Here is a 25,790-nt window from a genome sequence, read left to right as displayed (position 1 = left end):
AGTATCGTTATGTTTTTTTTTATTTTTTAAATAGATCTTTAAAAAGTTTGGGTGCCTTGCCCAAAATTTCTCCCCCTTCCCTCACCCAAGTAAAAAAGCAAAAATAAAGAAAAATATGTATGATATATGTGCTGGTGACAAAAAGAATATATTATATGCTATAAAAAAAAAAACCCACATAAATTGAGCAAAAATAAGAAAATAAAATTTATGGTTAAACCACAGGCGATGATCTCGCAACACCCTCTTGAAAATAGTCTGAAGAATCAGGAGAGATAAGTCCAAGTAATCCAAACTTATGAGATTTTAAAAAGACATTCTTAACATGAGTGTGGGGATAGGGGAGAACTTTGAAAAAAATTTAAATTCGTTTAAAAATAATTTTCTTTATAAAAATGAAACTACTTGATCAAATTTATGTGATTTTTTTGTGTACAATGTTCTCTTTTGGTCATGAGTAGATACATCATATACATTTTTTTTGCTTGTTTTTTTATAGATGGGCGCTTCTAGACAAACGCCAATTTTGTTTTGGATTTTTATTTGAACACTCCCCTTGTCAACATTGCTTCAAGTGAATAAAGATCGTCTTGTGTTTCGAATTGTCTCAAAGACCTGACTTCATTCTTATTATTACGGAGAAAAACAATTCTGATATTCTGCCCTCATCTGTTGGAAATCTAGATTTTAAGGAAACCATTAATACAAGCTTGGAAAGCCAACTATTTCATTGTTTACAGAAAATAGGCCCATACACTGAAACGATGCAAAGGGTAAATTTATTTGGTTGGGATGTAGTTAATTTTATGATAAAATTCCAGGATTATCTCCCTTTAACAAAATTCTTAAAAGAAGCCTAATACCCTAAAAACAAATGGCAGCTAATAAATGCACAACCAAGAATCGAGAAGTGGAGTTTAATAAATCAAAAATCTAAACTTGTGTAATCTAAAATAATGGCCGTCATCAACCATTCTTACTTGATCTTTTTCTCACTTCTGTTCTTGAATCTTATTTTGTTTTTCTCCTCTATTGGGTTTTCTGATCATGCTGTTAAGATTGCTTTTTTTTGTGATGTCTTCTACTGATCGTCCCTTCGATAGGAAGTTAAAGTATTTGTAGTGAAGCATATCAAGATAACACTATACCATTCAAGGGACAATGTTCAAGCAGAATGATTCATGGACACATTCAAAAGAGTGCTTCAGAAAGTGTGTATATAGTTACTGAAAGATCATTCAAGATATATATGTTTCACATTCCATGATGCCGGTAGAACCTATGTTTGCAAGGAAGATTAAAACAGTGTTTGATAGATTATTGCCAACCTATACAAAACCATGACATGAAAAAAATGTTCCAGATGTTTAAGAAGTTAGAGAAGAAATTTTCTTTCAGATGTTCAAAAATAATACATTATACTGGGAAAGAGAGATAAATGCATAATCGGTTTGGAAACATGAATTACATGGTAATGGAGCACAAGTTTATCTCCAAAAGACACATGAACCAGATGAGGAAACGATATTTAGATCCTGTTGAGAACAATACTGCAGAAGAACTAATGGATACCATTTAAGATATCAATTCTACAAACATGTTCAAAACAACAAAGAACAAAAAGAAAACATGCAATTACAGCATTTCTGAATTTTTAAGATGAGGATTGGTTATTCGTAGTTCAATGATTTCAATTAGTATTACTGCAATTACGGATTTGACTGTAATCTATAAATATAAAAGCGAAAATGTGTGTATGCATGTATGTATGTTCGCTTTTTGTGTATGTCTGTAAAAGGCTTTTTTCCAAGGGTCGGTCGGTCGGCTCACAACTTCTTAAAACTTTTTATGACATATAAATCATAATATCTACGAGTTAACGGAGGTCGCCTGTTTATTTAATTTGCTCGACTTTGAAAAGATAAATATTCAACATTTTTCGCTCGCCACATGTGGATTAGGCTTTTTCATTTAATAAAAGCGACACTAATTCTGGCGGTATTTTTCCGGTCGCGATCAGCGGAAATGTCCGAAATCAATCGGCTTTGATCAATGTGGAAATATTTTCTGTATACCAGACAATTACTATTCAATTTGGACAATCCCCTTTTTATGGGGAGCTGCCCACCCCCCATCTTGGGAAAATAAAAATAAAAAAGTGTTCCCGCAGTAAATAAAATACTACCCCGCAGTCAAAGTTGACCTCATTAAGTCATTAAAACGTGCACCTGCCAATTCTAAATAATTAAATAAATTCAAACATGTGTCTGTTAGTATATATCGGTGGGCCAGTGGTTAACGTTGCATGTTTTTTTTTCACACTTTAATTTCCAACTTTGCCTGAAGGGTTCGGGTTCAATCCTCATACTTACCTACCAAAACTTTTTTAAATTTTAACCCCCCCCTCCCCTCGGAGTTTTGATTTACCCAAAACCACACACACCTCCAAACACCCGGGCAACCCCGGGTATAACTCGCTAGTTTATAATATAAATCTCACCTGTCTGTTTAAATGTATGGATGTATGTTTGTTTGTATGTCTGCCTAAAACTTTCAACAGAGGTGATGGATTTTCACGAGATGAGTATCATTTTGAAACTTGACCTTTTGGACAACAAATATCGAAAAATTGGCTAAAAACATCAATTCCTTCACCCTCTACTGGGCACTTTTCTAAAGGGAGGGGCCGCTTTTTTCGCCGATATTTTCGTAGGTCATCCCCTCTTTTCGATTGACTAGCCATAATTTAAACATCCATCACTTCCGGTTTGGCGATGGGCACAACAGAAAAGATGTCACTTTTTTTACACATTCTTTTTCTCCTTTGTGGTACAGGTTCGAGCCTGCCTGCCTGCCTACTACCACTTTTTTTTTTTTTTTGCTCAACACACACCTCCAAACACCCGAGCAACGCCGGGCACTCAGTCTAGTAAACCCTAAAAGAAAAATGTATTGAATCCATATGGATCAAAGCTAAAAAAATAGGGGTAGTTATGGTGTACTTGTGATCTACTCTATTATTTGTGACTATATGGGCTCTTTTGGACATTATGTATAGAAGAGCCTACAACAAACGATGAGCAGTCTGCATACTATAATATACTTCTATAAATACACACTTTTGTAAATACACTATCATGTCTTGTTTATTATCAACCTTTCAAGGCCAAAACACATATTGAAGGAGAAATAACTTCCAAACCACTGAGAAGAGATTTAGATTAACACCAATATCTTATTTGGATATAAAACAAAAAAAATGCATAAGAGTAGAAATTTAAATATTTTACATGAAGCACAAAACCTTAAAAACGCTCAAAGAAAGAATTAAGAGCATAAGCATGTGCAATGCGGCATGTTTAGTGGTATGCGTGCAATGGTAGAAATATTTAGTTAAAAGAAAATAGACCACTCAAAAAATGGGACAACCTTTGAAATTGTAATGTCTTCTTGGATGCAAGGCTCCATGCTGTAATTACTTGAGTCTTAAAAAGTTAATGTCCCTCCAGATGCGAAATCCCCTAGGCAGTATATTTTTTATGTCCATAGATTAACAGCTGATATTCTTGAGGTGTGGTCCTGGTGATATCTAGAACAAAACGGGTCAGTCGGAAGTTTCTCAGGGCTTTGTGTTCAGTTGGATGATGTTTGTCTTGATTTGCCTGTTGTTCAGCTAGAATGACTGTCTTTTGTAGTGTAATCAAATAAAATTGTAAGTTCACAAAATAAGACATTAATACTTATTTTAAATTGGCGTTGTAGTTTTGTTTGGAGAATCTTTCGGTTGTCGCACTAACAATGTCCACGTGATTGACACTAAGGCTAGTGTTGAAATCAAGCACTAAATTTGGATGAAGACAATAAGCAAACAACCATGATCTGTGCAGTGCAGTGAATGCACACAGATGCACATTTACAATAGTAAATGAATTTTGAGAATATCAGTATCATCATATTGTCTTATTTCCTTTGGTCAGGAGTCTGACGTTTTCTGACAACCTGAAACCTCAGTCTCCAAGCTTAGTAATCTTGAGGATTAATTCCATTCAAATTCCACTTGCTGATGTTTTCCATCCAAATTTTCTTGGATGTTCCAACTTTCCAATCGGCTTTCATCTCAATGTCTCTGCATTTTTCTTTTATTCAAAAGTTGTCGTTATGAATATGGCCAAACCAACACTGTTATCAGGAGTTCATCAACCTTTGGTATATTTATCATATATCAGAGCTGATATGCCAGGTCTGATTTGACCTAACATTGCATACACATCTGATCATTGTTCTATCATTTCACTAAAGATGAGCAAATAAAAACTGTGTGAAGACCCAGCACTCCCCACTATACAGAAACATGCTTCCTTAACACAGCTTGCAACAATTGTACCAACATTAAAAAAATAGTAAGCAGCTGGATGACATTTCTCCGGGAATCTGAAAAACAAAAAACTCAATGACATCCTACTTGAATCCTATAATGCTGTATATCATTACCAATACATGAATAACTGTACAAAAGAGGTGAGTACTCCCATTTCAAAAGAAAGGCTAGTTGTGTGTTGTCTCAAACTACTAACAAATAACATGAACAGTCAGTTTTGCCAAAATCTCTATACATTATAGAATTAAACTTGTCTGTCTGCTGAAGCTCTCTACTAAGCTACTCTGCCAATTTTTGATCTACAGACTTGAAACTTGATATATGGGGTATTCAGACCTGTAGAGAGCTAAATGTTTTGGTTTCGATTCTAGCTGATGGCACCCAAGTTATATTTTTTTAAACTTTTGAAATCATTACTATATATTGGATAGAATATGATAATCAATAGATAATTGGCGCTATAGTAATACATACAAAATCTACATAAATCAAAATATCACATTTAAGCATATTTTCAGGCAATGCTGGATCGTGTGTTTGCCTATATTAGAAGTGTTGAACCATGTTTGACCTGAAATTGAGAGTCCTTAGATCAAATAAAGATAGCTTTTGCAAAATTAGATCAACATCCACGCAAATGTCAATAGTTTGGAAGACATACATGAAAGAAATCTGAAGGCCATTTTGCTGTTCATGAATTTCTGCAATGCTTTTGATTCAATTAAAAGAGGGAAGATTAATTAACGTCTTCTGGCATATAGTATTCCAAATAAAACTGTTGATGCAAAAACAGCAGAACACAGTCTATGATACGATCGCCTGACAGAGACACCCAAACTTTTTTAGGTCACTGTTAGTATTCTTCAGGGTAATACGATAGCTCCCTATACAGCAAAATCACGTTGACACCCCAGTTCTCGTCAGATCACTGAAGTTCATCTTTGAGCCTGGTCAGTACTAAAATGGCTGACCATTTGGGAATTCCAGGTGCTGTATGTGCTCTCCGCTTATCTCGACATTGTTTCCAATTATCCTGGTTTTCTCCTTACCACTGGAATCAAGCAGTGCCGTCTCAGGAGAGGAGTTAGGGTTAGGGATTGCACAACCCTTGTTTCACAATTCAACACGTGTCATCTGTCATTTCTTCAAGACGATCAGATGCTCATCGTCATTCTGATAGATGAACATCCATCTATTCATTAGCACCCTACCTATTTATAATCTGTCTTGACTACATCCTCTGTATGTTAATCAACAAGATGAAAGAAAATGGCTTGACATTGGTACCTACAAGAAGTAAAAATATTTTAATAGTCATTTCTGAATGGATATACCATGCACTGGATAAGGTGATATATCCAAGGCCTTTGATAAAGTCTGGCATGAAGGGCTGCTAATGAAAATTAAATTGTACAGAATAACTGGACGTATACTAAATATAATTAGATCCTTCTTAGACAATAGAACCATCCAGGTTGTCATTAATGGATGTACATCCAAGCAGCATAACATTAATGGACCACTATTATTCCTGATATTCATAAATGACATCCCTGATAATACTGTGTTCGAGATGTGTATATTTGCTGATGATACAATGCTCTATAACATGCACAAGGGAGAACATAAATCTAAGACCATGCCAGAATAGATAGAAAATGACCTCCAGACCGTAGTGGAATGTGGTCGTAAATTGATAGTAACATTTAATGCTAATAGACTAAGCTGCTCTCCTTTAATAATTACAAGACGTCTCTCCAACCACTGATATCCATAACAAATGACACCCTACCTGAGAATTCTTCCTTCAAACTCCTTGGCCTAAGATTCATGAGCAAAATGTGTTGGTAATTAATTAATCTTAATTATGAAGTAAATAAAGAAAACATACCTTTCTTCTTTTATCTTCATACTGGAACGGTTGACAAAAGAAAACAAATCAATTAATACTTAACATATCCTTAGCCTTTTACACACAGAGACGTAGAAAGACATCTGTTTATTCACATCATGACGCACACAAAGAGAGAAACATGCGTTATCACTCATTTATATACAAGCAATCAAAGGGAGACAACTCCAAGTAACACAACACTTAAAAGCACATGTCATCAGAAAACAGACAAGGGGAGGCATTAAAACCCAACTTAACATTGATAAATTTCCAGGGGCAATATGAACTGGAACAAATACATTGAGGACATTTCAAAGACTGCTGCAAAGAAGGTGGGTTCCTTCTATCGAGCTAGAAGACTACTCACACCTGAGAGTATCCTGTACCTCTGTAAGGCCACCATTTGCCTATGCATGGAGTATTATTACCACATCTGGGCGGGTGCATCTGCCACTGGCTTCTCCCTCTTGGAAAGGGTCCAAAGAGTTTTCAATCTAATAGGCCCCACTTTGTCAACTAAGCTCCAACCCCTGTCCCATCGCCACAATGTTACGTCTCTGTGCCTGTTTTACAAATATTTTTATGGAATGTACTCTGATGAACTCGTTGCACTTGTGCCCTCTCAACATACATATCCCTGACAAACCTGCTTAGCAACAAAATCTCACCCCTTTGCTGTTGAGGTCCCTAAATGCCAGAAAGCTTTCTACTTTAATAGTTTCTTCCCTAAAACAACATTGAAATTCCCTTCCTGCTACCTGCTTCTCTGACTGTATCGATATGCAGAAGTTTAAATGTAACGTAAACCAACATCATGTTAATCTTTCCTAGGCATGGTCTCAAATAGTAGTCCTTATATCCAAGTGGTGATATGCCTTGTTAGAGGTGAACAAGAGTAAAAAGAAAAAAAAAAGGATATGTCTTGCCGAGAAAATTACTGACACAGGCAATACTGATGACATTGCAATTTTTGCTGATATAACAAGCAGAAGTTGGTCTTGAAAAAATTGTTATGCTTTTTCAGTAACACAAGTAAAAAGCAGAACATGTCCTAATTCGCATGCTAATATCTCTTCCCAAAATGGGATTTGTCTAAAATACGTCAATGAGTAAAGTAGCAAAGCAAAATGTGTGAATCTGGAAGTCAAATCTTCCTACACAGATGAAACGTAACTTCTTTGAAGCAAGTGTTACAGCAGTTCTGATATGTGAAAGTAGCGTCTGGACTTTTACCAAAAGATTGCAGAGAAAAATTGACGGTGTGTACATTTTAAAATGCTAAGAGCTGCTCTTAAAACTGCCTGGAGGCAGCACGCAATGAGAGAGCAACTCTACGGACACCTTCCTCAGATTTCTGATCTAAGAGGAACTAAATTTGCTCGTCACTGCTGGAAAGCTAAGAATGAAATTATCAGCGGTGTTCTTTTGTGGGTGCCTCACAGAACTTACATCAAGCAGCTAGCAGAGGATGCACAATGCACCCATAAAGACCTACTTGGTGTGATGGAAGATAGAATGAGATGCCATGTAATAGAGTCAGGAGGATCTGTGACACCAATACCATTAAATGATATACAAACACAGGTGTATCGTTTCTTCTTCTGTCACACCTTTTGAACATCCGTCCATTAGCATCCTACCTATTATAATATATAGCAGGCCGTGCGTGCGTGGTCCCCCTCTTGTGCTGCATGTGAGATGACACCACAAAAAATAATGAAAAAATGATGAATGTGAGAAGTGTGAAGGGCTAACGTTGCTTTCACATTTTCGCCAAGTTTCAGAAAAATCTAATGGATGGGGCAAAAGATATGGGGTAAAAAGTGTAATTTATTTTGCAATTTTGTGACTTTTGAGCTCCTTGGAACGCCGAATACCAGTGAAAACGGACAAACAATGCAGTTTCACGCCTTAAGACATGTATATTTGAATTCAGTACCATGGAGAACTACTATATAGGTATACATATCAAGTTCTTGAGTAATATGAAAAAAGAGCTCCAAAAAGGCATGTTTTTTTAGCACTAAAAGTCCCAGAGGGATGCGAACCAGAATTTTGCCAGGGTTTTTTTTTTTTTAACTCTTTTAAGCCCCTGGGGGTGCAACAGGAATTTTTGTAAAAAAAAATTTTTTTACTGTGCACATCTATTTAATGAAATACAATTTGTGGCTTTAGCGTTATAATCAGGATTCGGTTCTGGGGTTCGGGAAGGGGTGAGTCACTCTCTCGACAACAGCATGTCTCTGCCCCCTTTTTTTCCCAATCGACCACACCTGGCCTCTTGCCACCAATGTCACACCACACAATCTGAACGTCAGCAATACGAAATTCTTTTCAATAGATGTTCACGACTCTTTTCTCTCTGCGCCCCCAGGGAATTTTTCCCAGCTTTTATATCCTCCTATCTAGAAAAAAAAAAAAGGAAGAGCAAGGAAAAAAAAAAAATAGCTTCTCTCATCATGCTCTGCCTTCCCAAGATGCCCTTCACATATACAAATACGCTGGCCATCCTTTCCTTCTTCTTTCCCAAAGAGCGATGCAGATACGCACGGAACATTTCTTTTTTTTTCTTCTTTTTTAACCATATACCCCCCCACCCTGATCTTTGAGATCAATAAGACACTTCATAATCCTTCATCCAAGCAGGCCTCCTCCTCTCACGTTGAGGCCTCTGGGGGACAACTTCTTGGGGGTTTACGTTTTCAGGTTCACTACAGACATTCTCATCCAGTTGTAAAGAACTACAATGTGGAGCTAAGTCGAATTGGGGTGCATCATTAGCTTCTTGGTGGATGTCGACTTCCTCCTCTTCGCTGCCATCACTGCGCACCGGCAGGGTTACACGACGCAGGTCTAGGATATGCCGGGGAACGCCATTCACCATCACATTGTTCTTTGACTGCGTTCCCGTTACGACCCCCCTCTCCCAGCGAGTGGTACATTTTGCATTGGGGGGCTTTACCCACACCTCCTCGCCCACTTTAATGGTAGCGTCTTCACCCTCAATTCCCACTGTTTTGTTGCACGGATGCTGCCACTTATACGCAAAGGTGGCTCTATGAGGCACAGTTGTCTCATCTTGTCTAGTTTTCGGTGAGATGTTGTACTAAAACACCGCCTCCATAGGTGAAATGTTGCTTTTTTCCGCAGCAACCTTGATGGTGCGATGATTCCTCTCCACTATCCCATTGCCACTCGGCCGATACGCTGCCCTAAAAAATTGCCACTCGGCCGATACGCTGCCCTAAAAAAAAAAAAAAAAAAGCGGGGCCATTGTCCATTAACAGTTCCTCAACCGGCCCTCTTTCCAAAAATATTTCTTCGATGACCTCTCCGATCGCTCATGCAGCTTCTGCCCTGATCTCTCTCTATACGGCAAACTTCCCCGGGCCACAGTCGATCATCGACTGATACAGCTTATGGCGATAATGGGTCACATCAATGGCCAATCGCTTCCAGTCCTCTGCAATGTGTAACTCTCCTGCTTCGTGTCTGGATGGTCCGGGGTCTATCGATTGGCATTCCTGACAGTGCTCCACTACCTCCCTGACTTCCTCCTCGGTGGTTTCCGGGTAAACCTCTCTTGCCAGGAATAATGTCCGTTCTCGACCAAAGTCGTGCATTTCATGTAACTTTTTAACTTCCTCCCCTGCACAGCGTACTGAGGAAACCTCCTTTCTCTCTTGCAGCCAGGCCCTCTTTACCCGTGTCATCGAATCCGCCTTGTACTTTTCTGATGAGATCAGCACTACAGATACCTTCAACTGGAATTCCGCTATCAAATCTGCAAGTGCTCCAAGCCTGCACTTGATCAGCATTTCTGCAGCACCTCTGGTCCTAACTCTCTTATCGCCAGTCACTGCTGACCTGATCCATGAAACTACTGTTGCCAAATCGGATTTGATTTCAGGTATTGCATTCCCTCATCTAAAGATAAGGCTTCCTTTGCCATCTCGGCATAGTTTCAACCCCAACGCCGCTCCTCCATCCAGGGACTCCACCGGTTTTGCAGTCAACCCATACCTCGCAACATGGCTTCTCACTTTCTCTGCTATCACCTCTGCTTCCTCCACGAGAATGTTGTCAATATACGAACTAATGACCTTGTCCACTGTACAGTCTTTACTCAGCACCGTCTTCAGCACGGCAGTCATAATTTTTGGGGCTGAGCTCAGTCCAAAGCCTAACCTCGTCGGGCAATACAACTTCCCCTTGTACCGGACCAACTAATGTTTCCAGAGTTTTTCATCTACATGGATCTGGAGATAAGCCGACTTCAGGTCGACAATCTTAGTGGCCTGCTCCATCCTCCTCCATTTCCTCAACACCTTTTTGCATACATCAATCCGCTTTCCAGTGTGGCAGGCTACGTATCTGTTTAATTCTCTGAAATCCAGTACTGGTCTAACTTTATTCTTTGTGGGTTGAACAACTCCCAGAATTGGTAGCACTCCTTTTTCTTCCCCTGTCCACGGTTTCAGAATTCCCTCCTCTATCCACCTCTCCATTTCTTCCTCGAATCCTTTTCTTATTTCTCCTCGCAATGTTTTCTCGTAGCAGCTTACTTTGTTTCGTAGTTCCTGAGGCCCGGAGATCCATTTCCATTCCACCTTCCACCTCTCACCATCGAACCTTGCCGGGAAATCCTCGTCCTCGATGCAGCAAGCATCTGGTTTTTGTGTTCTGATATTTCTATCACCTTCCACTCCTGCCATTTCTACTGTGCTGAGGCGTCCAAAAGTTACTTGGCCCCCTCTCAACGTAGCGCCCCCCAGTTAGTTGACTGCACTTACACTTAAAACCACATCAACATCACCAACCAGACAATCCAACACCAGGGCTCGTAGTCCAATAGGCACACCTTGCACCAGTACTTCCGCTGTTGTCTCTCCCAGGCATTTCACCTCCCTGCCATCCACGGTCTTAATACTCCTGGCTCCGCTCCATGATCTAGCGACATTCTTCGTTACCAACGTCATGGTGCAGCCCGAGTCCACAAGGGGCATGGCTCTCTTCCCATTGACTACTACCGGTAACTGAGGCAACGTTTCATTGTGCGCCATTTCCACATAGAAGGGGGAACCATTGGCGCAATGGCTCCCCTTCACTCGTTTCCCTGGTCCCGTGCAGCAACGCAATAGCGGCTAATGTGCCCCACTCGTCCACATCGGTAGCAGATGACCCCCAGTCTCGGCTCTTTGCAGTCCTTGAGCAGGTGAGGACCCTGGCACTGGAAGCACTTGATGGCAGGCCTCCCTTCCTGTCGCCTCGCTGCCTGTCTCTCGTCATTCAAGTGGGGCCTCATGCACTTATTTCCACTCACAGCTGCAGCCACGATTGGGCCCTTGACATTCTTGACTAGGACTCTGGCGTGGACCAAGAGATCGTCCACTTCCATCGTATTGATCTCAGTGATTCTCTGCATGTTCGCGGAGATTTCTTCTGGGAAGCCATTCACTAGGTATAGCTTTACCGTCATCTCCAGACTCCTCCTCACGTAACCAGCCAATCCTGCCAGTCTTCTGATCTCCACAGCAAAGACGTCAACAGACTCGCCGGTCCACTTCAAACTTGCAAGCTTGCCGAGTGCTTCAAATGGACTCTCAGCGAAAGCCAATTTCAGTCTTTGCTCCACTGAGCAAGGTCTCCCTTCATCGCGCATCTGCTGGTAAATAGTGAGGGCTTCCCCCTCTAAGTAGAGGGGCAGCAGGGTGACCACGTCTTCGATTTTTTGTAACCTTTCCACCATCTTTAATTTTTCCAGCCATTTAATTAGGTCACCCTCCCCAGTGAAGGGTCTCAACATCTGAGTTGAGTCTCCAGTCAGCCATGTTAACCTGCTTGACTTGCCGAAATAGCTTCTAGCATTATAATCAGGATTCGGTTCTGGGGTTCGGGAAGGAGTGAGTCACTCTCGACAACAGCACATTTCTGCCCTCTTTTTTTCAAAATCGACCACACCTGGCCTCTTACCACTAATGTCACACCACACAATCTGAACGTCAGCAATACAAAATTCTTTTCAAGAGAAGATGTTCACGACTCTTCTCTGTGCCCCCAGGGAATTTTTCCCAGCTTTTATATCCTCCTATCTAGAAAAAAAAAGGAAGAGACAGGAAAAAAAATAGCTTCTCTCATCATGCTCTGCCTTCCCAAAATGCCCTTCGCGTATACAAATATGCTGGCCATCCTTTCCTTCTTCTTTCCCAAAGAGCGATGCAGATACACCCGGTACGTTTTTTTTTTTTTTTTAACCATATACCTCACAGTGGCAAAATTTCAGGAAAAACTAATAGACGGTTATCTGGCAATAGTCCGGACTAATGGACGCACAGAAGCATGGACGCCACTGAAAACATAGGTCCCTCTCTGATAAATTAGGGGACCAAAAAAGGAGAAGGAGGAGAAGACTAAAAAGATTAAAGAGGAGGAAGAGGAAGAAGAGGAGGATAAAAAGGAAGAGGTGAGGAGGAGGTGGAAGATTAGGATAAAAATGAAAAAGGGAAGGATTAGGAGGAGAAGGAGGTTGAGGATAAAGAAAAAGAAATAAGAGGAGGAGGAGTAGGAAGAAAGGAAGATATGCCATTTCATATAAGAAAAAGCCAAAAAAGTTAAGATGCACAAAATTTCCAAAACATGCATATTAATATTTCACAAAAATGATATGGAAAATTTTGAAAATATTTTATTTCCAATTTATTTATTAATTTATTTTAGTTATTTCTCCTTCAAAACCTTTTTTCTATTATGAATAAACATTGGTTCTTTCTTAAAGTCTTCTTTTTTAAAGGGTAGGGTTGGAAGCAGGGAGAAGCTAGCTAACTCCATATTTTCTTAAACATTAAAGTTATGAAATAACAAATTTGGGCATTCGCTCTATTAGTTTATAATATAAAAATTTAAGCAAATTTCAATTTGTCATAATTTCTAAACTACTATTCGCTTGATCAAAAAGTTTTGAGATTTACATGTCATGTGATCAACTGATGAGGGGGAGGGATGACAAGCCAATTACTACCATAACTAACAATACATAAAATGGAACATCAATTTAAAAGTAGTAATAGGGAACAAACTTATCCCAATTATACAGCATAAATCTTTTTCTAGCCCATTTGGCATAATTGTTAGACTGTTTTCTAATGGGCTGGGAGGCCAGGGTTCAATCTTCAATTAAGTTATATGAAAGACACGCAAAAAAAAAAAAAATGGTATTTGATGTCTTCTTGCTAAGTACTCAGAATTATAAGGTGAGGATCAAGGGTAAGTGGAGCAATCCAGCTGATGGAGTGGTGCCCTCTCTTGCATCTTGGTGTAGTAGTCAATGAGCAGAGACCTTCAGGTCACCCTTGACTATGCCAGATCCTTTTTATTTATATTTTATAAGTCAATGAAGAATGAAAGGATGTGACTTAAATACATTTCTGATTGCAAATGAATGGTTTTCGAATACAGTTTATTCTGACATCAATTGATCGTCGTCATCTTCCTCATCATCATCATCCTCTTCTTCTTCCTCATCATCATCCTCATCATCACCCAAGTCTTTTGAATTCTCAACCATTGGGTGATTCTCGATATGTGCTAGCAGCGTGTCTGCTTGTGAAAATGCCTTGGCACAAACTCCACACACAAATGGAGTTACCCCAAGCTGAGAACCGACATCATCCTGCGATACACTGGAAATTGGTGACAGATGTAACCGAGCGTGAGCAACAATATCCAAGAACTGCAGAAAAGACTCTTCACAGATGTAACACACATATGATAATGGAGTCTTCAAAAATTCTTTCACTTTGGGTGGATTGCACAAAATATTGGGGTCTTCACACGTCTTCAACTGCTGGGAAGGATCAGGGGTGGAGATGGGAAATGATTGGCGACCATCAGCATTATATATATTGGGAGTTGCCTCACCAGAATGAATACGAACATGACGTGCCAGTTCAGAAGTTTCAGTAAATGTTTTTTGGCACAGGTTGCATGTGAAAGGTTTCTGGCCAGAATGCATCTTCATGTGCTTGGCAAGGTTTTGGGCACGCGAAAACGCTTTGTTACAAATGTTACATGAAAATGTCTTGTTACCAGAGTGCACCAAATGATGCCGTGACAGGTGCGACAAATGGACAAACGTTTTTTCGCAGAGTGTGCATTTGAACGGCTTTTCGCCAAAGTGAGATTTCATGTGTGTGTTTAAGTTTGATGTATTAAGAAAGCTTTTATCGCAGACTTCACATTCAACTGGCTTGTCAGCATCGTCACTTTCACCATTATTACTGACATCCATGATACCACGATGAATACGCATCGTATGTTTCTCTAGCTCAGAAGAAGAAATGAATGTTTTCCCACATTCATTACATGGATGGTTCTTTCCGAAATGTGTTTGGGCATGTTTCTGGAAATTAGCCAAAATGGTAAAGGTCTTATCACAGCTCTCGCAACGATACAACTTTATGCTGGAATGAGTGCGAACATGACGGCAAAGGTCAGCAGAACAAGTGAAACCCTTTTCACAGATGTTGCAAACATAGGGCTTATCTCTCAAGTGGGAGATCAAATGCTTTGACAGATGAGACTGGCGAGAGAAAGACTCTTGACAAGTATTGCAGGTGTAGGACTTCTCTGAAGAGTGCACCATAACGTGGCGTGCCAAGAGGGAGGAATCCGAAAAGGCTTTATTGCAAATATCGCATGCAAATGGTTTTTCACCAGAGTGGATTCTCAGGTGTGTCTCCAGATGGGTTGACTGCGAAAACACTTTGTCACAGACAGGACAGGTGAAAGAGGTTCTCTCCGCAGGGTGACATAACTTTATGTGGTTAGATAAATCAGAAAGAAACGAGAACGTCTCGCTGCAAATTTCACAAGTAAATGTGTGCCCAGTTGTAGGCATCACAGTTGTTGTTGTTGTTGTTGTTGTTGTACTGACCATAGTTGTTGTACTGGCTATAGGAGCAGATGTTGTTGGCTTGTAGGCATTCACCACAGGTCGTGTTACTGCAGCTGTACCGCGAAACACCTTGCCACATACTTTTCCTGTAAATGTGTGTAATCTTTCTTTGTTATTTTCTAGCAGCATCGGATGATGGGTGGAAGTATGCTTCGAGAGATGCAATCGTGTAGCAAATGTCTCCTCACAGGAAGTACATTTGAATGGTTTCTCCTCGCGAGCATGAAGTCTGACGTGCTTGCACAGCTCTGATGATTGGGAGAATGCAGCATCACAAGTGTTACAGACAAACGGCTTTTGGCCAAGGTGAGTCGTGGAATGCTTAGCAAGCTGTGAGGGCAAAGCAAAGGTCTGTCCACACGTCTGACACTGGTAAACCTTTTGACTTTGATCTCGGCTTCCATACTCTGAGTGAGTCTGAATATGCTGCAGGAGTTCACTGGATTGCAGGAAAGTCCTGCCACAGATTTCACATTGAAAAGTCTTTTCACCTCCAGACTCCATTCCTATTTGGGTGTCCAGTTCAGATGGATATTGGGCTTCTCTATCACATCCTCCAAGTGGGATTTGTTTTTCCATTAAGCTTAGCTTTTCTCTTTGTGTCTTTATGCTAGGATTATTTTTACTTGTATTTTGTTAAGTTTTTTCTTTCTTTCTTTTCTTTGATTTGAATTTTTTTTATGTTTATTTAAGCATAATACAGCATAGTCAATCTAATATTTAAAGCTATCTGATATGATTTTCAATGTTGTACCTAAATAGCAACAGATCTGACAAATCGATATTTGATTCAAACTAGCATGTTTTTTTATCCTTGCAGCATGTTATTTACAGTAAAAATGTGTAATTCATTTCAGTTTCTTCCCCCCACCCCAAAAAATTGTTTAAATAATTCCAGCAAGGAAGATTATTACAATGGAGAAAATTTTAAATGATTTAAAAGGTTAAAAATGTAAGATAGATAATTGCTATAGATAGATAAAAAAAATCTGTTATGTCCCATATATTCTTGAGCTTTCTTTTTAGTATCTCTTTGTACTTTACACGCTATTTTTTAAGATTTAAAAATTTAAACTAAGAGAACATTAATGAATCCTGGACGATGTTGTGAAAGTACAGTTAGTTGATCATACGAGAAAACAATTGCAAAAGTTGCTGTATCATAAAGAGATTTATAACCGAATCAATGCAAAACATCTCAAAAGATGGCTTTTTAAACTAAAAATCAAACATCAGGTAATATACTTTACATGTTTGTAGCATAAAGCTGTTCCTCATGAGATAGTTACACATGATTCATATACTGAAGAGGTGGGGAAAAATTATCTTAAATGTGGATAACTGGCAACAATGTATCAAATGTTTGTAGATTTAATCAACCAATCTTTAAACAGAAAGCAATGAGTATTTTTAAAGATTCAGGTCATTAAATAGAAGGGAAGGGATCATTTCCAAAGAGTTTGTAAGCAAAGAAGACGGTAGTGTCGTATTTTATTCCATGTCAATTGGTCCAGGAAGGTTTTACTCTTTTCATTTGGATCCACATATTTTCTATTATGGCCCATCAAATTCTGAAAAGCAAACAAAAACGACTATAAATGTCAAATACAAACTCAAATAAAGGTGAATAATGAGAAATGGAAGGTGGTGATGGTGAAGTAGATAAAAAACAAAAAATAATGCCTGGGAGGATGGCATGATAATATAGTATAAATTTCAGATAGACAGATACCAAATCTCCATTAATAACAGATATGAAATTTTATAAGAAATATATGTTTATGAAATTATAAATATAAAATGATTGAAATCAAAATAACAGAATGTCAAACATCATTAAAAAAAATGTATCAAATACATAATATTTTCAAAATAGTTTAAGATGTTTTCAATAATTTAAAAAAAAAAAACAAAGAATGGAAAAAGTGTTATCAATAAAAAAAACTAATTTCAATAAAACTAATTTCAATAATTTTTAATTAAAATAAGACCAGAAAAACCTTTTCGATGGTTACTAAATACTTAATAATAAAAACAAAAAAAAAGCACAAGTGGAAAAACGTAATAAATAAAAAAAAGTACATGCGCCGGGGAGATATAGGCACGAGAGAAAAAAACCCAAAGAAACTGATTTGCTTTGTAACCACTTTCGGTAATGTTACGTATAAAGTTAGGAAGTACATTAACTGACTATACCCAAGATTTTTTTATTATCTGATTACAAATGTAATTTTTTTAACTAGCCGCTTTTTTTAAGAACACCACATTAACAGTTTTTGTGTTTTTTTTTTTTTTACCACATAATATGAATGTTATTTTTAACTTTTTGGTGAAGACTAAATATTAAACAAGACTGTATTTGAAATTATTTTTCCTAAAAAGTCTTCTGACCAGCAATATATCTCTACACAGGCAATGCCAGATGAACATTGCTATACAACCATAATAAGTATATGTTTGAAAAGAAAAATACACTCTTCATATTATTTGGATTACTGTTCTCATCTCAAATGCCATTTTCAAAACGTTTCAGTCAATGTAACCTCTGACATTCAGGTGTCGAATGTTTTTGTCAAACTTGGGAATCTGAATGGAATTTCAAAACATTGTGAAGACGGCACTCAAGATGAAAACAGTAGTCCAAATAATACAAATAGCCAAGCGTCATCTCAACAATTTAGAAATGTTATATGCTCTCTATTCGAAACCTCAAACCTCCTTGTAAAAAGTCATTCTTTTATATATAGACTAGTAGTAAATACCCAATGTTGCCCAGGAAAAAAAGTGTAACATACTTCTATTAAATCTTCTACCTATCTATCTCTCTTTCTCATTTTCTTTCTCCCTCTCCTCAATTCAATCTTTCTCCTCCACCCAGCCCATCCCTCTCTAGTTGGACGCCTACACAGACAACTCTTCTTTACATAATAGACTAGCAGAGAGATCCGACATTGCCTGGGATTGAATGATCAATAAATGTTTCACACTCTTTTATTGTCATCGAAATCAGTGAAATCGCCCATTTTTCAATCAAATCGATTGCTTGCTCTAATTGTGGATCCATCGCAGTGCACTGGAGAAAAGCTCACATGCCTTCCCACAGTGACTTATTCCACAATACATTATAGTCTACATTTCACTGTGGAGAACCTACTGTTGATTTTATAAAATTATTTGTTATAATGGCTTGAATTAAAGTTTAAAATGCAAAAGTCAAATATTATGGTTCAATTGTGCTCTAAACAAAATCATTCATTTCAAACATGCCTCTGTCATATCAAAGAACCTACTTTTGATTTTATATGCCAAGCTTTTCTGCTTGCGTGATAAAACTTTTCAAATGCACTTGTGATGTTAGGCTGTATAAGTTGTTAACTTTCGTCAAAATCACCTGTTCTTTCTTTCATCGGATTTTTTCAATAATCGATATTTATCAAAGACATTCCAATACAAAGCCTGCTTAAGAATACTGTCAGATACATAAAGTATATCTGTGTTGAATTTCATAAAAACCGGTCCAGTCATTTCAGAGTCCATAGGGAACACACGCACACACAAAGTTTCTTTTTTATAATAATAGAGATTCCTTAAGTAATGAATCAGCATTTTCTTTCCAAATTAGTAAATAAAATGACTGAAAAAAAATTGACACCACTCAACCCTCACCTCGAAGAAACTTAGTCCAGCTGGCTTCCAAAGAATGAATATTTTTCTAAAATTTAGATATTATTTATCCAGACAATCAAGAACATACCATCTTTATGACTCTTTGGTTTTTTGTTGTTTTAACTAGACATACAAAAACACATATACACAGACAACTGCTCTTTAGATAATATATATATATCTATATATCTATAAAAGTGAACGTGTCTGTGTGTGTATCTGTGTACATTTCCCTACGCAATAACTGTCAATTTTTAGTCTACAGACTCGAAATTTGATATACAGGGTACTGAGATTTGGGAAAATCGATGTGATCGGTTTTTTGGCCAGAAATTTGGCGATTAAGGGATCAAAGTTCAACGATTTGACCTTTGAGAACTTTACCAAACTCCTCCAACAATTTTGGGTCTACGCACTTGAAATTTTAGATATAGGTTCCTTGGACATAGATCTAACTTAATAACTTGATTTGAGTCCAAAACAATAAATTTTAAGGGGTCATAATAGGGGTCAAAGTTAAAAAAAATTGACCTCTGCAGTCTCTTCCAAATTACTCAGACAATTTCTGGTCTAAATATTTGAAATTTTACATAAAGGGTATTCAGAGATAGGGCAAGCTTTTTCATCAGTTTGGGTCGAAAATTTTTAGTTACCAATATATAAATGTACATATGTATGTCTGTTTGCATGTCTGCCTTAAACTTTCAATAGAGGCGACGGATTTTACCGACGGATTTCACCAAGATCAGTATCATTTTAAAGTTCACCCTTTCATATGACCAATATCGAAAGATTGGCTAAAAACATTAATATCTTCCTCTTCAACTAGGCACTTTTCTACAGGAGGGAGGGTCACTTTTTTCGCTGATATTTTTTAAAAGTTATCCTTTCCTTTAGATTGTCTAACCTTAATTTTAAAAAATGTTGCTTCCGGTTTGGCGGTGGTCGTAACAGCATAAACGTTAAGTTTTACCCCGTTCTTTTCCTCCTTTGCGGTACAGGTTCGAGCCTGCCTTCCTACTACCACTTTTTTTTTTTTTTTTACTCAACATACACATCCAAACACCTGGGCAACGCCGGGCTGAAATGCTAGTATATATATGTATATAGGAAGGAATGTGTCTAATATAAGTGGAATTGAAAGTAAGATAAAGCAAATCCTTGAGTGGCCTTTGGGCCTTGATAAGTGGTAACTCCTTTATAAAAAATGCAAAAGTTAAATAATCTTTTCTGCTTTTACTTTTTTATTGTAAGGATACTTTTTAAAAACTTGCTTGCCTTTAGTTATACTATGGCTACTGAGAGAGCAGACCAGTGAACATGACAGCATGACGTCATCACCAGATCGACATGTAGGTAAAGGCAGAAAGGTGCCTAAAGTTTTTGGTGTTCAACCACGTGGCCATAAAAATTTTTTTTCGCTATTGTGGCTGTTGTATTCTCCCAAAGAGAAAAAACAATTCTCCATTTAGATTATTATTACAATTATCATAATTGCACATAAGGATAATTTTAATCTAACAAAATATAACGGTAAGTGACTCGAACTTTTATTTCTATCGTAGGAAGTCGAATATTTCATTTTTTTTTTTTAATTGCGAAACAAACAATTTTTATATGAGAATATTTTTCAGGCCATTCTTTTAATAATAAATAAAACTTTTCATTGAGTATATTCAAATATTTTAAAGTAAGAAGCATTTTTCACAAGTTTTTTTGTTTATTTTTGTTGTTTTTCATTTTTTTTTTTTTTTTACTAAAACGATCGATGAATTCAATATTTTATCATCGGGCGTAATTTATTTCTTTGAAATATATTTAAAACTTAAAAGTTTTTGTTTGTTTTACAACATTTTATCTGTAAATAATTTACATGACTTAAATGAGAAATGAAAAAGGAAATTTTCTATTCTCTCCAGAGACAATACGAACACAAATTCATCTTAAAAATTCATTAACTAATCAGTTTTAATTAAAGTTTTGATATGAAATAAAAATAAAGAGTACATTAAATCTTAGTTAACATATTTTCTTGTGTTTTATCTTATAAATAAATGTTGTATGCACCGTGATGAAATAATAACGTTATTTAGGAAGCCATTCTTAACAGAAGGGGAGGGGCTTTCTAACTATTCTGCACTTTCACCTAAAAATTTAATGAAAAAAAAAAGATACCATAAAAATGTATTTTAACTTGGAAATCCTATCTAAAATATAGCATAGTGCATACACTGCACAAGCATCATTATTATTATTATTAAGAATAATAATAATGGTGCTTATTATTATAACAACAACAACAATAAAAAAAGGTACTTCACAGAGAATGTGGACCCTGCATAAACGGGTTTTAATTTAATGGTTGCTCCCTAAAAAGCACATACACAAAAGGTTTTCATTGGTTTATTTAATGACGAAAACTTTTTTGAAGGAACTATTTGAGGCAAAAAGAAAGGCCAAAAGCATTATTTGAATATGTATGAAAAAATAAATGTAACAAAAAATAAAAATATTAGTGTGGAAAATATAATATAATAATAAAAATAAATTAAAACAAAATGAAATAAAAACAAGCACAAAATAAAAGTATGAACAAAATTTTATTAAAAAAATAAAATACATGCTCGATTACAAAAAGTACATGAGATATATATGAAGAAAGTGAAAGAAAACCTCAAAGAGCAGCCATTAAATTTAAACCCACTTACGCAGGGTTCACATCGCCTGTGAAGTGCAAAAAAAAACAAAAAACAAAAAAAAAACTGTAGATGACATCGATTGGCACCACACCAACTTGTTGTGAAGAGTCAGGGAGGATGGAAAGTCTGAAGTGGGAGAGTATTAACCAGACCTCCACTGGAAGTATGCAATTCAAATCTGGTACCCTGGGGAGGCACTGCCAATGAGAAATCAATGGCAAACGGCTGTTGCGTGCAATCATCTGCACGCGTGGTCAAGAGATGGAGAACATTGGAAATCTGGAGATACTTGTTGTTACTCGGCCTCCAGCGAATACCACAGGTTACTGCCAGTGAGCGATCACTGATGATGGCCTGTGAGACAACTCCTAGTGAGTGAAATAATAATAATGTTCCCTTCCAAATTCACCACCACCCCAATTTAATATAGATGTTAACTATATTTTCTTAGTTTTTAACCAATGTTCACATTATGGTATGATTGTCTTTTAGTAGTTATGCGAACTTCATTTCCATATTCATGTATTCTGCACTGATATGAAAATGAAGACGATAGCGAAGTATAGGATTCCTAACCATATGAGTGATGAAAATATATTACTCATTTTGATGAAAAACATGAGAAAAAAATGAACATAAAAAAACAGAAAACCAAAACTTTAAATATGATTTCTGTATTAAAAGTAATAGTTATTTAAATATTTCAACATATTTTTTTTATTTTTTTACAAGGGTGTCACCACTTATTAAGGCTCAGAGGCCACTCGAGGATAAGGGTTAATAGGTATACATTAGTCATTGTGATTTTAGCATAGTAAACAGTGGGAATTTTGTAACTTGGATTACTTAGGGGGACGATTTAATTAGAACTTGTTCACATTGGACTTTTTCTTTTTTTTTTTTTTTTCATAGGTATCAACTCATTATCAAGGCCAAGAGGCCACTCAAGGATAAGGGTTAAAGAGTGTACAGTAGAAATTGGACAATATAATAATCATTAGTAATGAAAATTTGTTATATATATACATATAATCATTAGTAAACTTGTTATATATATACATATCATTAGTAATGAAAATTTGTTATATTATATACATATAATCTTGTGGGGAAAATCCAGCTCCCCAATCTGGATAGGAACAAAAATAAAAATTGTCCTGGTCATGAAAGATTTCTCCTCCACCGGCCGAGGACAGAAAAGGTGAATTGTAGCATCAGAACAGATACTACTACACTGTGATCTTGTCCCGAAGGTCAAGAATTGTTTTTGTGTTTTGTTTCTTTGTTTGTTCCCTAAATTCATAATTCAGTTGTATCAGTATTAGATTGTATATTGCTTTAAAATTATTTATATTTTATATTGAATAAAGTTCAGTTTCATTATCAATTGGATTGGGTTCCTTTCTTTTCTTTTTTTAACATGTTTTAATGCTTTTTTTTATAAATGCCGTCATATAGTATCAACAGTAATAGTTTGACAAAGCTTACCTACATTGCCTGCAGGCATTTTTCAGTTAATAGGCCTTCTATATCTCAGTGGCCGTGGTTATACGCACCTCACCATCTACTGACACTGAAGGCAACTAAGATTTTTAATCAAACAATGAAATAAAAAAGGGAAAAACTGAAAACTCACTTTACTTTTGCATTCATTTTATCTTGCATCATAATGTCCTCCTATAAATTATCTCTCTCTATATATATAGCGATACATATTTGAAGTTTTAAGGAGATTCTGTCCTCATAAGTCACTTAGAGATGGGACACATAGATAACCAATAGATAAATAGTAGCATAGAGATTTGCGATTACTTCCAATGTCCTAGATAATTTTATATATACAATATAAATTTTGTTAAAATAGGATATATTTGAATCTTTAAAGGAGGTTTGGACTCCATAGCCTCCTTAGGTTAGGAGTAAACTTAAAAATTTGGGACCACCTCCATTATCTTCTCAGGAAATTTCATACATCCAACTTAAATTTCATAAAAATAGTATATATTTGAAGTTTTAAAGGAGGTTAAGCCCTCATCTCTACATTTTAGGAATTTGGGAACATTCCATTGTCTTACTTGATAAATTTTACATAAGAATACTCTTTTAGATTTTATATTGACTCTCTAACCTTACTTTCTATGAGGAACACATAAACATCATACACACACACACACCGAGTTTATATACATATATGCACACACACACACAATGCTTGAAGCAATTGTTTAACATAGAATTTAGAGGATTTTCTATAATGTATTAGTTTTTAAAAAAAAATAATGAACAAAAGCTTTATTCATTAGGCAAGACTTGTTTACCAAGTGTTTTCACAAAGAGTGGCATTCCACTCAATTGTAACATCCGGGATGTGATGAATAAACAAGGTTAAATCGTCAGATTTTACTCACCAACCTTTTCTAAGAAACTTTATTTAATTTATGACGGACTTCACAGAAATGTTGTGTGCGTGTGTGTAGGCGTAACTACTTGTGACCATCAAAATTAATAGTTGAAAAAAATGTTTATTTTGTCAGTTTGCTGCTTTCAATTAAGGCTTATTTCAAACTAGCGGTATTGCCCGGGTGTTTGGAGGTGTGTGTTGAGGAAAAAAAAAAAAAAAAAGGCTCAAACCTGTACCGCAAAGGAGGAAAAGAACATGAAAAAAAAGAAGATCGTGAATTAAATGAATTAGTAATTAACTTTTGCCCGAGTGGAGGATATTGGCACAAGGACGAAATAAAAAAATTAAAAAAGATTGAGAGAGAGACGTGTGATCGAACTCAAAAACGTAGGGTAATTAGTCTTCCTTGCTAACCATTAGGCCAAAGAGGACAGTGAATTCGATGAGTTGGTAATTAACTTAAGAAATGAAAGTTGCTTTTAAACCTGGCTGAGGGTCAGTTAAGCTTTCCGCTTTCTGTTGTGGTATTTATTTGCTTTCCTTACAAAAGCAAATTAGACATAAGGTCGTTTATAATGTGGGGGAAAACCAGCTCCCTCATAAAAACGGGCACTCTGGCAGTATCTAAATAAATAGTAATTGCTTCAGTATGAAAGGTTTCCCCTACATTGACCAAGGACGAGTTACAGAACAGATAATACCTGGCCGGAAGGCCAGACTGTTACATTTGCTTTGATTATTTTCGCTTTATTCATACGAAAAAGACAAACACTCGAAACGAGGGAATTTTTTAAAACTCAATCAAAATAAAGATAGAGACAATGTCCGTTGGCGAATCTAAGATATTACGATCTAGGAAGTGTGCGAAAACTTCTCCCAGAATCTAACCGACATGAGAACCTCCAGTCAAAAAGCCTTTCGTGGGTATACACAAACACACGCGCTCATTTTGCCTTTTATATATTAGACTAGTGTGGATGCCCAGCATTGCCCGGATGTTTGAAGATGTAAAAGAAAAAAAAAACGTTTTGGTAGGCAGATAGGTTCGGACCCGAAGTCTTGATGCGAAGGTTGCAAAGAAAGTGTTAAAAAAACGTGACATTTTACCGCTTGGCCACAACGGGACAGGAACTGAAAGGCGTTTTAATTTAACGATTAAAAAGTTAAGTGATAGGTGTGCAAATTTAATGAGGTCAAACATCATGCCATAGGGGAAACTTAACTTAGGCTGCAATTTCTGCGTATTTGTTGCCCCATATGCAAAATGTGCACACACTAACACATATTTTGCCCTTTATATATATAAATGTCAGATTATGTATATTAAAATCATCTTAAATCTCATTTTCGAGATAGGTTTTGTTTGTAGTCTTTAAAAATTGAATTGCTTCTGCCCAAAACATATTAGAACTAAAACTTTTTAACAGTGATAAGGACAACAATCTTAAAAGAAACAATGTAATTGATGGAACTCCACCACAAAATTTTAGACAAAAATTATTTCAAATATTTATCAGATGAACCATGGACAAAGAAACATGAATAAAACTAAAAACATTAGAAAGAAAAAAACAACAAAACATTTTATGAGATATAGAATTATTATCTTAATCACTTTAAATATTTTGCCCAACTAATTAGTCATAGATACAATGAAACATATATTAGTGAGAAGACAATTCCAATATCTTTCATCCCAATTCTGATATAATTACCAATTCTACTCTAAACTACTTGATCTAATTTCTTTAAAAAAATTCTTTTAAAACCTCTAAATATTTAACTATGGAGTTGTTTTT

General features: G+C 36.6%; 1 protein-coding gene across 4 annotated transcripts in view; it reads right to left on the bottom strand.

Annotated features, from left to right (window-relative positions):
* Positions 1 to 12,939: 12,939 nt before the first annotated feature.
* LOC145277780 (uncharacterized) overlaps positions 12,940 to 25,790 on the bottom strand; it is a 128,847-nt gene continuing 115,996 nt past the window's right edge. For all 4 annotated transcript variants that reach the window (XM_080129537.1, XM_080129539.1, XM_080129538.1 and 1 more), the window contains exon 2: positions 12,940 to 16,796. In XM_080129537.1, coding sequence (XP_079985663.1) covers positions 13,729 to 15,804 — 2,076 coding nt within the window. In that variant the 5' untranslated portion in view covers positions 15,805 to 16,796 and the 3' untranslated portion in view covers positions 12,940 to 13,728. The remainder of the gene's footprint in view (positions 16,797 to 25,790) is intronic.

Source organism: Euprymna scolopes, chromosome 6 (genome assembly GCF_053919585.1).
Source record: "Euprymna scolopes isolate OS-2025 chromosome 6, ASM5391958v1, whole genome shotgun sequence".
Classification (NCBI taxonomy): domain Eukaryota; kingdom Metazoa; phylum Mollusca; class Cephalopoda; order Sepiida; family Sepiolidae; genus Euprymna; species Euprymna scolopes.
Note: the sequence above shows the minus strand (reverse complement) of the source record. Positions and strands in the feature narration are given on the sequence as shown.